The 18,645-nt window shown below is 42.8% G+C and overlaps 1 protein-coding gene across 1 annotated transcript in view; it reads left to right on the top strand.

The window, feature by feature from the left end:
- Window positions 1-18,645, top strand: part of Adgrv1 (adhesion G protein-coupled receptor V1) — a 541,812-nt gene that overhangs the window by 476,661 nt on the left and 46,506 nt on the right. The window contains exon 87 of the mRNA XM_076552019.1: window positions 15,965-16,086. Within this exon, the coding sequence (XP_076408134.1) occupies window positions 15,965-16,086 (122 nt within the window). The remainder of the gene's footprint in view (window positions 1-15,964; window positions 16,087-18,645) is intronic.

Below are 18,645 nucleotides of genomic sequence, written 5' to 3'. Positions count from 1 at the left end.
AGTTGCTGCCCAGGGCCAGTGTACCTTCATAGAGGGTTTGGGCAGGAGCTCCCCTCAACCCCTGGCATCCTAGCATCCCTATACTCAAAGACTCTGGAATGTTCTGATGGAAGATCCACCTCAACTCCTCTCCCCCCATCTCTTCCCCCAAACCCGCCCCTTCAAAGCCTGCCAAACACAGCTCCTCCACCAGAGAGGCTCAAGCCCACTTCTACAGGGTGTTTAAGCTGCATCCTCAAAAACAGACACATGGTTTTCGGGTCTGTTGTCTCCCTCTTCTCTCTGGGGGGCTGGAGAACCTCCCCGGAATGCTTTACCCATTAAAACAGGGCTTTTCTAATTCAATCTGATTTGGATGTTGGTGGAGAGGCTTAACAGGGTGCAAGAAACTTATCATAGAGGAGCATTTCAAGCTCTTGAACAGAGTAAATGGTCACATTATAGAACAAGGCTAAAGCAGTCTTCAACTGTTTCAAACTCTTTAGCTCTGTAAATGGTGATGCTACAGAAATAGGTTAAGTCAATCTTTAATGGTTACTCAGCTGGTTCCCTATTTGTTTTAGAATTCTGGTGTCTAAAATCTTTCGTCACTTTCATTTGACAAAACATCCATAGAACATTACTGTTTCAGCTGTGAACCCAAATGATAATTTTCCTTCGCATACTTCCAAGGCAGCTTGGTCTCAGAGGAAGAAGCACAATGTTGCACCTTTCCTTGACAGTCACAGACATACCCAACAGCTCTGTCACCACACAGCACGATGTTTTCTGGCAACACTGGAGTACATGTTTCAAACAGAATTACTCTAATAACAGTTTTTGCAAGGTCGGTGTGGGTATGTCTCATATAACTTGGTTATTCTCCTTAGATTCAAAATTACAGCCTGCAAATTGAAAATTATATATAGCTTCTGCAAGGCAAGACCATAATTCTAGGCTTTCACCATTTTCTCAGTCCATATAAATCACACTCAAAGCAGGAGTGACACTGAGCTTTCCTTCAGCATCCTAGCAAGCCCAAGTCTGTAGTTAGAAAAGCCTGGATGGTGAGGTTCTCAGCAGAACTTGAGACCCTAGGGAATAGACTCACATTCCTTCAACCCTGAAAAATACACTAGGAAATCAGCTGGTATTGACTCCTGTCCTGGGGTCCAGCATGTCACCTGCACAGTCCCTTCCACACCGTCCTTCACACGTCCCTAAGTATCAACTATCTATGTCTGAAGATGCTAGGTGTAGGCCTACGCTATGGATATGATCACTCAGGCTTCCTTTGCTTAAGATAAACGATGACCTCCCTCAATTCCCATTGAAAACTTTCTGGACTGTGTGCCATAAGGCACTGGTAAACCCCATGTCGTATTTGAAGGGGGTGGGATGAGACAGAAAGGAGTGGCAGCATGACGTAGTGCAGAGTGGAAGAACAGAAGGAAAGAAGTTAGGATTTATGACACTTTTCTCTCAAGAAGGTACAGGTCTGAGGGGTAGCACTTGGGAGGCAGAGGCAGGCAGATCTCTGTGAGTTCAAGGCCAGCCTAGTCTACAGAGTGAGTTCCAGGAAAGCCAGGACAATACAAAGAGAAACTCTGTCTCAAAAAAAAAAAAAGTGTAGTTCTCAACCATGTTGCTTTCTGTGATTTGTGGTCGGTAGAGTTCCAAGGTCAGGAATCTAGGGCAGATCTGACTCCTTCAGTGGTCTTGAAATTGGCATATGATTATGGAAATCTTAAATAAAATGGACTGATTTGGGGAAGTGATCAATGCCTGCAGCCCCCTTTCTCCCTGTCTCCCCCCCCCCTTCCATTAAAATGGAAGTAATTGGGCTGGCAAGACGGCCTAAAAGGTAAAGGTACTTGATGCTAAGCCTGAAGACTGAGTTCAGTCTCCAGGCTGTCCTCTGATCTCCATATGGGCTGAGAGTATGCACCTGCCTCCCCCCAAAATGAATAAATACATATAATTTAAATAAAAAGTAGTCACAGGGGTCTGTCATTGGAGACATATCATTAACAGGTGGCTTTGCCTATAAAACACAACCATAAATTTTTCTGCCATGTTTTCTCTGCACCCTAAAGCCTCCTTCTCCCCCCATCTCTGTCTGTGTCTGTCTGTCTGTCTGTCTGTCTGTCTGTCTGTCTCTCTCTCTCTCTCTCTCTCTCTCTCTCTCTCTCTCTCTCTCTCTCTCTCTGTTCCTTTGCATTTTAGTAAAAAGAGAAATAAATACTAGGCAGGCAAATGTAGCTGTCAGTTCTACTTTTAGCTGTATCCTAGCTACTCTTACAAAGACTTGAACTAGAATTTGGCTTTTGCTTACTAAGTTAATTAAGTTTGAGCCCCTCCCTTTGTAAGCAAGGTGTAGAACTAAGCACTTGAGAGTGTTTTCATGGGCTTTGTGCAGCAGAGGATTTCACAAGGTGCAAATGCATTTAGGTTATCCATAGAAAAAGAACCAACAGGCATTGTATATCCAGAGATACATGGAAGATAGGTAGGTAGGTGTCTTAGTTAGGGTTTCTATTGCTGTGAAGAGACATCATAACCATGGCAACTCTTATAAAGGAAAACATTTAATTGGGGGGCTTATAGTTTCAGAGGTGGCATGCAGGCAGACATGGTGCTGGCTACATCTTGATCCAAAGGCAACAGGAAGGGGTCTGAGACCTGGGCGTAGCTTGAACATACATGACACCTCACAGCCCACCCTCACAGTAACTTCCTCCAACAAGGCCAAACACAAAGAAACAGACAAAAAACAGATCATATACTTTCAATATATAATGGCATAGGATGAACATTACTGTTCCAAAATGGAGGAAAGGGATCATAGTGAAGAAATACTGGACCAAAGCAAGGCCAAATACCATCTTGGCAAACTCCAAACTCTGCATCTCCATGTCTGATGTCAAAATGTTCTTCAGATCTCCAACTCCTTTCAGCTCCATTGACTGCAACATACTTCCTCTTGGGCTGGTTTTCACTGCCCTGGCATCTCCAACATCTTGGGATCTCCAGGCTTCACAGATTCACACAATGGTCTCTCTAGACCTCCATGTAGGGACACCCCTGACACATACCTGGCCTCAGTAGCTTTCCTTAGTCTTGGAGGATGATTTTTTTTTTCTATTCTTGACGGTAAAGCCAGAAGGACATGGCTGAAGCTGCTAAGTTCTGCTGCTTGTTGGGACTGGTACATGACCCCCATCATTCAGCTACATCTTCACCATCTTCTGTTTTCCATGGTTTCCTTCACTGCCTAAGCTTGGATAACCTGGAACTTGTTCTGTAGACCAGGCTGACCTAAAACTCAGATCTGCCAGCCCCTGCCTTCCTAGTACTGAGATAGAAGGCGTGCACCACCACACCTGGCTTTAAGCTTTTCTTTACTTCATTTTCATAGGCTGGAAACTTAGCTGGGTGGGGTCTTTCCCTGAGCTCACCACTCCCTTTATTCCATTTCCTAATCTGTAATCCTTGAACCCAGGACTGAGCTCCATTCTACTTCCTGGTGTTCCTTTTCTCCTCAAATTATGCATTTTGTATTTTTCCTTTCTCAGCTTGCTCTTTTTCTTTATAAATCTTCATTAGAGTTAACACTGACAACCACACACCAGTCTATACTAGGCTGTTTTAAGATTTCCTCTGCCAGTGGAATTAATCCAAAACTCTTCAGTTTAGCCTTAGGCAGACTTTTTGGACAAAGGCAAAAGCAGCCACATTCTTCACCCAGATATCACAAGACCAGTCTCTAGGCCACATACCAACGTTCTTCTCCCCTGAAACCTCTTGATCTAGGCCCCCAAACCACAAATCACACCCAACACCACTGTCTTCCATGCTTCTACTAGGATGGCCCATTAAGCAGCACTTAAACCGTTCAACTACTTTTCTAACCCACAGTTCCAAGGTCCATATTTCTTAAAACAGAAGCATGTCAGGCCTATCATAGCAATATCCCAGTCCCTGGTACCAACTTCTGTCTTAGTTATGGTTTCTATTGCTGTGAAGAGACATCATGACCATGGCAACTCTTATAAAGGAAAACATTTAATTGGGGCTAGCTTACAGTTTCAAAGGTTTAGTTTATTATCATGGCAGGACATGACTACATGCAGGCAGACATTGTACTGGCTGTATCTTGACTCAAAGGCAATAGAAAGTGGTCTGAGACACTGGGAGTAGCTTGAGCATATATGAGACCTCAAAGCCCACCTCCACAGTGACATAGTTCCTCCAACAAGGCCACACCCACTCTAATAAAGCCGCACCTCCTAGTAGTGCCACTCCTTATGTGCTTATGGGGCAAATTACATTCAAACTACTGCAGGAGGTAAATAGATAAATGGTAGATAAATAAATAGATGATATATAGATCAATAGATGACAGATAATAGATAAATATGTGACCTATAGAAGATGACCGAAAGATGTACAGACAGACAGATGCCTCCAGGAAAAGAGATATAATGTAAAGTACTGGTTGCTTTTGTTACGAGGACTGAGAAGTCTCAAAATCTGACACCTGTGATGGGAGACCCAGGCTGGCTGTGGTGCAGGTCAAGGCCATAAGAATATGAGTTGGGAATTCTGGCCCAGGTCTGAAGGAGAGCAGGAGCACCGAGGACAGAGGAAGCCATGTTCCAGAACACGCCGTCAGGTAGAAGGAAGGTGTCGCCTTAGGCTTTCCTTTACCTTTTTGCTTTGTGTAGACCCTCAGTGGGTTGGGTGGTGTCCACTCACATTGAGAAAGTCTATCTGCTTTATCCACAATTCAAATGCTCACCTTTCTCTGAAACATCCTCAAAGACACACCCAGAAAGTTTAAGCAGTTACTGAGGTTTCTCTTTTCCCAGTCAAGTTAACATATAAAATCAATGACCACATAACTTACATAATAATGCTATGAAATTTTAAAAATAAAGCCAAAAAGAGGAAGAGGATAAAGAATAGAAGCTACTGAAAGATTATTTTTAAATATTTTAAAAGAAATAATAGTATTTTAATGATTTCTTTAAGGATTTCACACAATGAGCTGTTGATCACATTCACCCACCCCTCTTCATTCCTCCCAGAGATGCTCTTACTTCCCTACCCTGCTCCAACTTTGTGTCTTTTTTATTTTATTTTTTAAACAACCCATCAAGTATAATTTATGCTACTGACATATCCTGACCACTGGACTGTGGTCCACCTACCAGTGACTACACCTTAAAAAAGACTGACTCTCCCTCCCCCAAAACCATCAATTCTCTACAGTTCTTCATTTAGCAGTAGGTTCTCAAGAGTCCCCCCAACACACACACACACACACACATACACCACACTCACTCACTCACACACACCACACACTCACTCACTCACACACACCACACTCACACACACACACTCACACACACCACACACACTCACACACACACACACTCACAAGCTGAAATATTGACTAGCTTATTATTGTACACATCTTGTGCAGGCAACCACAGCAGCTGTGAGTTCATGAGTGCGGTGGTCCTGAGGATACTGTTGCTCCATCTCACCCTAACCTCAGGCTCCTGCAGTATTTCTGCTTCCTCCTTCCACTATGGACCCTGAGCTTTGGGCTTAGATGATACATATGTCCCATTTGTGCCTGAGCATTCCACGAATACTCATGCTTTGCACTTTGACGAGTCTGAGTTTCTTCATTAACCACCATCCACTGCACAAAGAAACTTCACTGCTGAGGTCTCACTGCACTAATCTATGTGTACAGAGACAGGAATTTAGAGATCAGTTTGATACTCTGTCCATTTAACAGAATAATATTAGTTAGGTTTATCCCTTGGCCTCTGAGCTCCCAAACCATGAGTTGTTGGCAAGATTTACATTGCCAGGAATGGCTTTCCTTCTGTGGAGCAGGCTTTTAATAGTTGGTTACCTCTATAACATCCATGCCACTATGGCACCCATGGGTGTTATCTTGCTACAAGGGGTCTTTTTTTAAAATGGGTTGGACAGAACATTTTTAGTTGCAGTTTGAATGTGATGGAGCTTCTCCAAAATGTTTAGGATTTTGCTGCAAAAGTCCTGAAATGAGAAGGAAATTCTAAAGTTAGAACCATGGTTAGGACTTGTGGTTAAAGAGTAAGAGTATGAGCTGACCAAATGTGGTAGAGGTTGTTTCTGTCAACAATTTCCAAAGCTCACCCATAAGTGTTATTTTTAACTTATTCCACATAGTGGCCTAATGCTGATTGGCCAGTTCTGAGACATGAATGCCTTGTACTTGTTTGTAAGCCTATATGCTTCTAGGCTTATTTGAGAGCACTGGTGAGTCCTTGTATGTTGTGGAAACAGTGCTAATAGAGTAAGAAGGCTCAGGGCACAATATAGTCTCCCCAAAAACTTAATCAGATCACAGAAGCATCCTTGTATCCAAATACCTAATAATTTCAGAATAAGAACCATGCTTTAGAAAAAGATCCTTTTTTTTCAATGTATCTGTTTTTCTACTTTAAAGGAGTGCTCTAGGGGAAAAAAAAAACAAAAACAAAAACAAAAACCCATAACTATCTTAAATCCCCACCATTTCACTGTCGTGTCCCTGGTTTTCTGTTGATGAGTCTGTTTTAGTAGCACATCCCAAATGAAAAGTCTGGAGGTCAGCGGGGTAAAAACTGTAAAAAGCGCTTTAGAAGATCGCAAACATTACACACTCCAGCCTCACAGGAATGAGTTGCTGTTTCTATAACAAAGCCGTGACTGCCATCACTTCAGCATAGCTTGAGGGGTGGAATATCAAGGGAACGGTTAAGAGAGCAGTGGGTGTTCTCTACAAACCACAGTTAAATTCACTGAGATCGCACACACACCCCCCACCACAATTCAACCCAGAACGTAAGGAGATGGGACGTCGTCCATCAGCACTGACATGAGGAGTCAGCTTCCTCGTGACAGCAGTGACATAGAACTTTCTGTGCGTCCCCTTTCTACAGGTAACTTCTTCTAGAAAGCTTTAAAATGCTTTGTTTTTCACATTAGTAATATCTTGTTAACTTGAGTATTTCAGTACTTTAATAATTTGATTTTGTCTGTATAAATGACTTCTATTCTTTGGAAATTTCATACATGAATTTGGTCATACAGTATTTGGGTCATATCCACCATCTCTCCCCACAACCAACTTCTCCTGGACCCTCACAACCTCAAATCCTCCACCCAACTTCATGTCTTCCTCTTTTCTTTTTCTCTAACTCACTGAGTCCAGTTGGTGTTGCCCACACACGTCCATGGGTGCAGGACGATTCACTGGAGCACAAGCAGCCGACTGTGGGCCACACAGGTGAAGAGAACTGACTACCTCCCTAGTTCCTGTCAGTTGCCAGTAGTTCCTCTGCCGGGGGAGGGGCCTTCTCTGTCCCTTCCCTGTCCATGCTGGAGTGCTGACTGGGTTTGTGCAGGCAGTCACAGCCGCGGCAAATTCATGAGTGCAACGGCCTTGTCATGTTCAGAAGACACGACTGCACTGTAGTCCTCTCCAGCACTTGTTTACAGTCTCTCTCTCTGTCTCTCCTCTGTGTGTGTGTGTGTATGTCCGTGTCCACCTGTCTGTGTGCGTGTATACACACACAGACACACACACAGACACACACACACACACACACACACACACACACACACAATGGCTTTATCAAATGCCCACGGAGTTAGTTATCTCTCTTCCATCTTCTGTCCTACCCTCTGACCCCTCCTCATTTAAACCTTCCCCCATCACTCTCCTTTGCTTTTTCATTCCACAAGGATGAAACTTCATTTCACACATAACTGATTTAACAATCTTTTCTCATATATATATATTATATATATATTATATATATAATAAATTTAGTACTTAATAAAGATGTATGGACTAAAGGGTATACTGTGTGACACCACTGGGCCTCCGAGATACTTTTTTTTTTTATTTTGTTCATTTGGTTTTGGGGGGAGTTGTTTTGTTTTTGGTTTTACTTTTAAATTTTGTTTAAGATGGGATGTTACAAGGACAAAGGGCAGAGGAAGTGGGGGGAAGGGGAGATGAGTGGGATTGGGATGCACGATGTGGAATCCACAAAGAATCAATAAAAAGTTTTGCTGTGGAATGTTGTTCTGTACGCTGTGAATGTGTGTTGCTCTGATTGGTTGATAAATAAAATGCTGATTGGCCAGTAGTCAGGCAGGAAGTATAGGTAGGATAAGCAGACAAGGAGAATTCTGGGAAGAGGAAGGCTGAGTGAGGAGTCACCAGCCAGACACAGAGGAAGCAAGATGACAAGGCAGAACTGAGAAAAGGTACCAAGCCATGTGGCTAAACATAGATAAAAATTATGGGTTGATTTAAGTGTAAGAACTAGTCAGTTATAAGCCTGAGCTAATGGCCAAGTGGTTATAATTAATACAAGCCTCTGAGTGATTATTTTATAAGCAGCTGCAGGACCGTGGGTGAGAGATTTGTCTGGACTGCGGGGCCTTGCAGGACACTGGAAAACTTCCAGCTACAAAGTTTTTAAAAAATTTAGCACTTAAATGTTTTCAGCATCCACTTAATTATCATTAAGCATCATTAACTATATAGTTAATTATCACCAACTCCCACCATGCTATGTAACCATTAGCATTATCAAAATATCCTGAAGCTTTTTATAATCCCAAACAGAAACTCCGTGTCTGCTGAGTAGTGACTCTTCGCTTATTCCTCTTGGCTCCTGGTCGGCCTGTGTGTCTATCAATGTGCTTGCTACCTTGATGCCAGTGAAATTATTAATCCTTTTGTGTCCATATTATCTCACTCAAAACATTTTGCCAAGAGTTCATTAGTATTGTAAGTTTATAGCACAACCCCATTCCTTTTTAATCCTGAGTATCTTCGTCTTAGCAAAAATACTATACCTTACAAACAGCAAAGTCTCAGCTGCTGCCACCGCCGCTGCCAGTCTGGTGTTTGGTTCATAGCTGATGTCATCCCAATGGTCATGGTCATCATGTGGAGAAAGGAGCAAGGCAGCTCCCCAGAGCCTCTGGGATGAGAATTCTCATCCCTTTCACGACTCTCTACCATGGCACAGGTGATATTATAATACACCTGAGGATAAGTCCCAGGTTTTGTTTATGGCTGGTGGACATCTGGCTGTTTCAGTTTGGTTATTGTTACTGATGCTGCTATGAACAATGGTATACAAGCATTTCCTCCCGTACTTTCACTTCTTTGGGATTAAACTAGGCCTGGGATTGTTGGATCCTATGGTAACTTTCTGTTTAGCTTTTAAGGAACCACAAAACATTTTCCGCAGCAGCCACACATGACATTCCCATCAGTGGTGTGCTCATTTCTTCCCATCTTCCCACTTACTGTTTTCCCGTTTCTCGGTAACGGCTATCACAGTGAGTGTGAATTATAGTTTGTTGTAGTTTTGGGTTTTTTTTCCTTCTGTGCCTAGTTATGTTGAGTATATTTTCACATGTTTATTGGCCATTTATATAGTTATTTAGAGGAACCATCTTTCTCAGCCCTTTGCCCATTTTGGAGTTGGAGTGTTTGGAGGTTTTGCTGCTGCTAGGGTATAGACATTCTTCATCACTGTGTGTGCACTGTTGTTTAAACAGAGCTCCTCCTTCCTTGGATAGAATACTGTGTTTTTAAGGTCTCTTTTTATGGTGAACATTGAAATGACTCTGCATTATGTTAACAAAGCTATCTCTAAATATCAGTTGTCTCTAACATTACCAATGATAAGTGTCTTCTTTGATAAACATTGACATATAGGCAAGAGATAAGTTACCAGTAATTTATTATATGGAAAAACAAAAGTTATTTCTATTAAAGAGAACAGTAATGTCCAGCTTGCCAAATTCAATTCATGGTAGCATGGTAGCCATTTAACAACAGGCTTCTCAGCTTCCATCGCCATCCCCCATTCTCCTTTCCCTGGGGCTCCAGAGGATTTCAAAGGTGCCTCTTCAGAGGTAGACTGACAATAAAGCTGTGGAAGCTTAAGTTTCAGAGCCTCTCACTTGGATGGGTGCCGTCTGAGATGCGTAACCCAATTACAGACTTGCAATTTTTGTTTTTTAAAGGAGTGCCCCCTCCTCCAGTTTTATAGGCTCAAAGCCCACAAAATCCAGATGTGCCTCTGGATGTTTCTTCCATCTGAAGCCCTTGTTTAATTACTGCTGCTCTGCTGGAAAGCCAGAGTGAGTCTGCTGCTAAGTGCAGAGTTATTTATGACGGGCTTTCCTCCTTGCAGGGTTTCTGCTCCGAAGTGCCAAGCTACCACACTGCTTACAGAAGGAAATGGGCTGTGGGGATCTCCAGGCGGCAGCCCCAGCATGCGCTGTCGGTTTGCACAGAGTTCTGTCAGCGCATAGTGCTTGCTTAGCTCTAGGGACTTAGAAGAACATGTCGACCAAATTCTGGAACCGTGGGTCCTAGTTGTTCATTTAAAACTGTGCATGGCCTTTCGTGCTCCGCACAGAGCCACGGGTAGAAACTTCTGTTTGTACAGTAGAAACTAAGATGTCGCCTGTAGAGCTGATGATAAATCTTTGACAATTAAGCAGCTGCCTAGGCTCATCGGGGCCGCCTGACTCTTTAACTAAGTAGGATTTCATTGAGAAAATAAAAGAACTCTGGTTAAAATTTAAATCGGAGCATATTCTCTCTTGCTTAGCTGAAAGACATTATTGGAAAAAGAATTATCCATCTATGTAAATATATTTTATATTATCTTATTTTCCCTAGAAGTTATAATAATTCAGATGGTTTATATGAGTATATCTGAGCAAAATATCAGCAAAGCTCCCTGCTAAGGCCTCTCTTTATAAATAAATCTGATTTTTCTGCCTCTTGCAGCTTCTCTTTTTCTTGGTTTGCTTTTTTAAAAAAAATTAAATAGTATTGATTTAATGATATATAATGTTATTCACAAAGAAGTTGGTGATTTTTTTAGTAATCAGTTAATTTAACTTGTTAAACATGATGGCAGAAATTTTATTTCTCTAGTGAATTCTTCCTAAACTGCTTAGTATTTGAACATATAACATTTTTGAAAACTTTATTTATTCTTTTCTCATACAATACATCCTGACCACAGCCTCTCCTCCCTCCACTCCTTCCAGTCCCCCCACTTTCCCTTTCCCCCAGATCCATACTCCCTGTTTCCCCTCAGAAAAGACCAGGCCTCCCAGGGACATTGACTCAACATGGCACAAGACACAAGACCAGGCACAAACCCTCACATCAAAGCTTGGCCCAGTAGGAGGGAAAAGGTCCCAAAAGAGTCAGAGACACCCCTACTTCACACTCTAGGGGTCCCTCTCCCCCCACAAATAAACCCCCCAAGCAGCAACCATAGCATATATGCAGAGCACCTAGGTCAGACCAGGTAGGCTCTGCAATTGCCATTTCAGTCTCATGCTCTTCTAGTCTCCTCAGCACCCCTGGCTCCCACAATTCCTCCTTTCTCTCCTCTGTAGGGGTTCCTCTGAGCTCAGAGGGTAGGGACCAGATGGAGACCTTCAACCTGGCTCTCTCCACCTAGTTCTTGGCTGTGGGTCTCTATATCTGCTCACATCTTTTTTCTTTTCCTTTCTCTTCCTCAACAATTCCACCCCAAATCCTCTAGTTGGTTCAGAGCAAGGTATGCATGCACGAAAGGGTACCCAAACATTGGCTTCCAGAACCCAGTCACTGCTAGGGTCATCTGAGTGAGCAGTGGGGTGCGGCATAGACTCCAGAGTGACTTTGGAAGCTCTGTATACATGGGTAAAGATGACAGCATCAGGAGCTGGAATCCATACAGGGAAGTGCATAGAACATTTAAGATTACTGAAAACAGTGGGGGAATGGACTGTCCATTGACAGAGAACAGTCACAAAATGTGGAAAGGGAGAAAACCAGAACTAATGTTTGTGATGTTGTCAAGTGAGAGTATTGATGTGAACTGAGAAATGTCATTACTTAGAGAGAGATGAACACTTGAAGTTGTCAGCCCTACCAGTCTCTCACACTCCACTGTACCAAAACTAAATCTGGAAATGAACAATTCACTAGTTTTTAAATTTCATGCCATAATGTTCTGCACAGGCTGAGACACAGTTGCCCCCTTGTCGAGTGCATCCACACTGTATGCACTATCTGTTCATTAGCTACTGAGGAGTTACCAGTCGACTTTCAGATCGACTGCTCAACTATTGCATTTCTTGGGTTCAAGTAACACTTAATGGTGGCCCAAAAGTGTGAGAATCGTGATGCTGGCAATGTTAAAGTACCAAAGGGAAGCCATGGAGTATTTACTTTAAGTGATAAGGCAGGGGTCATCAACATTATCATAAGCATGTAACATGAAAAACGTAACATACTATGCACATTTTCAGACATGCACCTGAGAATGTGTCCTCTGAGAACCAGAAGAAACAATATCATTGAATCATGAAATTAATCTGAAATTACCCACTAAAGTTAGCCTCTACCACAGGAAAAACTTTATAATCAATAAATACCTTGTACAACAGGAAACTACTTTAGGTGTAAGAGGAAGTGAATGCATGTACGACTGTGTGTGTGTGTGTGTGTGTGTGTGTGTGTGTGTGTGTGATAGCTATTGACTACTGAGATACCTTAGGAGTACCAAAGGCAAGTGAGCATGTCTAGCTGTAGATCATACAGATCGTGGTATCCGACCGAATACTCTTGTATCCTAAAAGAAACCAAAACTAGTGTAGAGAACGTCTAAAGTACCTTGGACCTATAACTTAGCAAGTGCCAATAGAATGGTGGGGACACAGAGAACAACACAGACGCCACCTGGAGAGGGCTCCAACTAGGGGCAACTTAGTAGCAAAATAAATATTAATGAGTGACAGACCCCTAAATACAAATGGGAATCCCCGAGTCCATGTTATAAAAGTGAATAAACTAAATATTTGGTAGTGAAAAGATCATTTACATAGTTTCCAAGTAATGCCACACAAGATACTTTTTAATTGCAAAGACTCTCCCCTTAAGGGAGGCTAATTTTAGCTGAGACTCTCTGCAACCCTCCCAGACTTGAATGACCAGAATGAGCATCTTCATTAACGGGACAAGCTGAGTTCCTGTGTTACAATAATCTATTATCACTTGCAATGTCTACATTTACAGTTCAAATCTAAACATGGAAAAAATAAAACCAAAATTTGTGGTACTTGTTCTGGTTTCATTCCTGTTGCTAGGATAAAATGTTCCGACTAAAAGCAGCTGGGGGAGAAAGGGTTTATTTTAGCCCATGGTTTATCCTAGTAAGGAAATAAAGGGGGCAGGCACTTAAGACAGCTGCTCACACCACATCCCCATGCTTACCTGCTTACTTGCTTTCCTGTGTTCAGCTTCATTTCTCTACTCATATACCAGTGGTTCTCAACCTGTGGGTCACAACATTTTCACAGGGGTCACCAAGACCCTTGGAAAATTCAGAGACTTACATTATGATTCATAACAGTAGCAAAATTACAGTTATGAGGTAGCAACGAAAATAATATTATGGTTGGGGGTCACCACAGCACGAGGAACTGTATTGAAGGGCTGCAGCATTAGGAGGGTTGAGAACCACTGTCTGATACAGTCCAGGTCTCTTGCCTTGGGAATGGCACCACCAGGAGTGGGCTAGGTCTTCCCCACATCATCTGACACCAGTAATCCAGACACATCTCCATGGACACGTACACAGACCAACCCAATACGACTAATCTCTCACTGAGAATCTCTCCCCACATGATTCTAAATCAAGTCAAGTTGAAATATAAAGCTACCATTACAGTACTCTACAAGAAAAACTACCTGGAACCAATAAAAATCAAATTCAAAGATTTTCTCAATGGTTTGGTAAGGGGGTTACAGAGATGCCAGCTGTACAGTGCTGGCTGTTCCACGTGAAGGGAACTGTTGGAATAGCTAATGGTGTCTGTGAGGGGACTCAATGTGGAGAAGTACTTGCCATGCAAGCCTGATGACCTGAGTTCAATCCCCAGAACCCACTGGGAAAGGAGAAAATCGACTCCTGAATGTTGTCCTCTGGCTCACAAATATGCTGTGACACGCAGATGCCCTTACTCAGGCACACACACAAAATACAAACACACATACATACATGTATACATATATACTTATAAAAACACATAAACACATATGTTCATACACAAATAATAACAAAAAATTAAAAATAATAACTGAATGGAACTTGAAGGTGCTGGTCATGTTTTTGTGCTGCCTTCATGGTTTTAGAAATTGTGTCTATAGAGGAAAACGTCTGGTGGTATTTTATTTGTACTGAAATGTGATTTTAATTGTGTGTTAATAAATAAAGTTGCCCGGGAGTCAGAGCTATTAGCAAGCCATAGGAAAGCAGGGCAGTGGTGGCGTATGTGTACAATCCCAGCACTTGGTAGGCAGAGCTAGGTAAGTCTCTGTGTGTTCAGGGATACAGCCAGCATTGGAGACACATGCCTTTAAGACCTGGAGGGCTGTACTTATAGGCAGTGATGAGGCAGTCACGTGTTTGGGTTTACAACCAATGAGAAGGCAGAACAGAAAGACTATATAAAGACAAACACACAGGAAGTAGGTCTCTTTTGGAGAGGTAGGACCACCGAAGGAGGAAGGGTAAGGTTTTAGCTCTGAGCTCTGACCTCTTGGCTTTCTTCTTTACATTGGTTCTGTGTTTCTTATTTAATAAGATGGTTAGTTACATCTACAAACGTTGGCATAGAAAATACAAATCATAGACAACTTCCAGACAATTTAAGGCCACAAGGCCTTGTCACCACACTGTCCTTACAATTCTTCTGTTAGCTTGAGGTTGTTTCAGAACAAAAGGGAAATTTTAAATTGCTAAAATCATATTTAACTACTCAAACCCCCACAGGGAGAGGACTCTGTGCTTCTGGTGGATCATCAGGGCAGTCCTGAGAGTCTGTGCTAATGCCTTTCAATAACTTGAACATAGGTTTATTTATGGCTGCTTTAAGATCTCATTCAATTTCTAAATTAAACGTAGACTGTTATATCACAATTAAGAGCTCTTCTGTGAAGACATTTGAGAATTCAAACAATCTCCCCACCCCAAAAATCAAAGGAGACAGTGGAGATGACAGTCAAGTCCCATGACCCAGAATCAATCCATCTCAAAAACCGTCAGCGGAGCTGGAGAGACGCCTCAATTGTTTAGAGCACTCCTGCTCTTCCAGAGGACCCAGGTTCAATTCCTACCACCCACATGGTGGCTCGCCACTGTCTGAAACCCCAGTTCCACAGGATCCAACACCCTCTTCTGGCTCCACCTGACACTGCCTGCACGTGAGGCATGGACATCCATGCAGGCAAAACCCTCACATACACACAAAACTATCAACAAAAAGAACATGTTAGCGCCCCAGTGGCACGGAGCCCTTTGTGTGGGGCACTTTATATGGGTACCATTAAACAACTTCAGGAGAGCCTGATGGGCAGCTCCAATGCTCCCTGCTGGTAACTGGGAGTTAGTTCCTTCATCTCCACTCTGAACCTTCACAATACATTTTGTTATCTCAGGGGTCACACCAAAGAACTTTAAAGCTTATAATTTAAGTGTAGCATTGGAACATGCTCAGGCCACCCCTCACTCTTAAGGAAATTTGGGGAGCAATGTACTTGTCTATGCTGCTTCCCACACAGTCCAGCAGGTGGTAGCCTAGGCAGGGACAAATCTCTTCCTTCCCCTTCCCCAAGTGACAAGCAGATCTATTTGAAAACCAGGAACTATATGGCTGTACCTTCTCTTCTCCACACAGCAGAAGGATTTCCTAGCTTGCTCTCTGGATGGGTATTAGGATAGACACCACCCACCACAAAAAGGAGGCCAGAATAATTCTGTGCTCATGTGTGATCATGCAGTATTCTGAACCTCAGTTTTTTTTCTCTTTTTTTCTTAATGTTTTCCAGAAATTCCTCTGATTTTATACCTCTTTGCCCTGATTTCTGTGACATGGCTTTGGGGAGGACTGCATATGGCCTACCGACACTTCTGGATGCTGGTTCTCTTCGTCATTTTCAATAGCCTGCAGGTAAGCCAAGCCTTACAAAGGCCACATGTATTTAACGAATGCCAAACCCAAGTGTCAACGTTCGAAAAGTAAGAGTCTACATACAGATGAGCTTGGATGCACAATGACATACAAAGTGTTAGAAGAATGTGGGGGGGCCCAATAGCTAACATCTGAAATGTGTCTGGAGTTCCTGCTTACCCATCATCCACACATGGAAAGGAAAATATTTACTTGTTTCTTTTCAGCAACATTAAGCAACTGCAAAAATATGTTCTTTATGGATAGTTATAATCAGATAGCAACCATGTAGGACCAATGTACATATATGGGCCGTAGCTGTGTCTAGACAGTAGGTCAACTGAGTAGTGAAATGGATGTTTAAACAATTTCGTCTTAAACCCTAATGTTTAGATATAAGAATATTTCAGTAACTAAAAAAATGATTTGACCCTTTCTTGAGTCCAGTAATGGCAAGTTTAAATTAATTTTACAAATATGCTTGGGTATTATGACTAAAAGCTATTAGTGCTTCTTAGTGCTTTGGTTAAATGGGAAAATGTTGCATCCTGAAATTATCAAATGTAACAAATGAGCATATTTTTCTTATTTTCCAAAGTGAAAAAAATCCCTTAGACTAAAATAATGTAAAGAAATTGCCAAGAATACTTTTATGCAGTCATTATTTTGTGCACCATCTTGTAAAACATGTATATGTGCATATAGAGAGTTACATACACAAGTAGGGTCATAGCACACAGCTGAAATATGATTCAGTGGTAGAGCATCTACCCAGCACATGCAAGACCCTTGGGTCCATACCCAGTCTTAAAGCAGAAGAAGGGAAGAGGAGGGGGAGACAGAATAAGCTTACATGATGACATCTAATCAAAGTACATTGTCTGGTTAGGAAGGGGAAAACATCAAGTGACCTGAGAGTTTGGAGTCAGGTGGAACATGGGCATCTCTGTGCAGGCCAGTGGAGCACTTACTTAAGGTGCCAGGCAGTTCCCTGGTGCTGCCGATACCTAGAGAAGATGGCCATGCCCCTGTGGGACTGGTGATTGAAATGAGTAAGCAATTAGCCACAAGTTATGCTATGGCAGGTGACATAAGTGGAGTGTCGTGAGAGCTGAGTAAGGGTCATTTCCCTCCGCCTGTGCCAGCATGCAATCCATGTGACGTGCACGGGTGAGCCAGTAGGTCAGAGGCCAGCCTTGGCCAGCTTCAGACACCTAGATTATGGCAGAAATGAGATCAAAGTCCACATTGACAGCCTGCTGTCGTGAGACAAGACTTTTCCTGGGGAGACAAAACACACTCATCTACTCACCCCAGACAGGGATCCCACGACAGACCGAAGCGCAGATACCACCAGTCTAACTTGGTTGACCAATGAGTTTTATTGGGGTTACTTAAGGAATATGGGTGAGGAGGGGTCACTTACAGGAGCAGAAATGACTCAAAGACAGCTGTACCAACCCAGCATGGGTGACAGCTCACGACAGCTGGGAACCTGGAGCCCACTGCACAGTCTGCAGGCAGCTCAGCCGATTGGAGAGCCTCCTTTCCAGGTGCTCAATTGTCTAACCCTCTTCCAGGCAGCTCGGCTGGTTTCTGCTTCTTCCAGGCGGCTGGTCTGGTCTCTTTTGAAGCTGAGCTTATATTCTGGCGTCTTCTTTGTAACTGGGCTCCATTTACTCTGCTGGGGAAGGGCCTTCTTGAAGCTGATTTTTAGGGATTCAGCTACCTGTTTCAGGCGCTCCCCTGCAGGATGGAATGTTGTGATCTCAGAGAAGAGTGTTACACAACACGGGCACAAGCATTTTTTTTCCTTTGGTGGCTGCACAGTGGCACACAGGAGTGATTCGATTTTCAAATATTTTCTGCAGCCCTTTAAAATTGAGAAACATTAAAAATCTGGATTTCTGACTCGTTGCAGAGCCGTGCTTGCATGGTGGTGGTTTCCAAGTTCCAATAAGAAGCCGTTTGTAGAGATAGAGTATGTGAGCTCACGTTGTCTGTGGTGTGCTTCATTGCTTCTACCGGAATCCCTAACACCCCGCATGCTTTTTAGACAAATGAAGAATGTGTAGCTACCAACAAGCTATTTCAGGCTGGGAAAACAGTGTTGGCTGAGGTTGTAAAAGAAGAAAATAATTAACAGTGTCTAGATTAAGAAAAGGGTTGACAGGGCAGAGAAAAGTGAAAGGAGACAGAAGGGGCAGGTTGACTTAAATACCAGCTCCCCATGCTCTCTGGGGACGGTCGGCAGCAGCCTCATCCAGGAGGAAGCCTTCTTGGGTGTTTTGATTTTAATCTTCTTCTCCCTTTGAAAGACATGGCATGCTCATATACTCATGCTTAGCCTTTCAGAGAATATCTCGAAATGTTTAGGAGGGAATACTCAAAAGAGACACTGTGAGCAGGCAGGCTGCTGTCATCTAAAAGATGAGTATTCTGACAGTGTTCCTAAGGTGAGGGCCAGTGACAGGTTTTAGAACGGTTGAGATTTTTTTAGTGGTTTAATATTCGAATGTAGAGTGCAGGAGAAGAACATCATTGAGAAATTCCTGACTT

This window comes from Peromyscus maniculatus, chromosome 15 (genome assembly GCF_049852395.1).
Source record: "Peromyscus maniculatus bairdii isolate BWxNUB_F1_BW_parent chromosome 15, HU_Pman_BW_mat_3.1, whole genome shotgun sequence".
Classification (NCBI taxonomy): Eukaryota; Metazoa; Chordata; class Mammalia; order Rodentia; family Cricetidae; genus Peromyscus; species Peromyscus maniculatus.
Note: the sequence above shows the minus strand (reverse complement) of the source record. Positions and strands in the feature narration are given on the sequence as shown.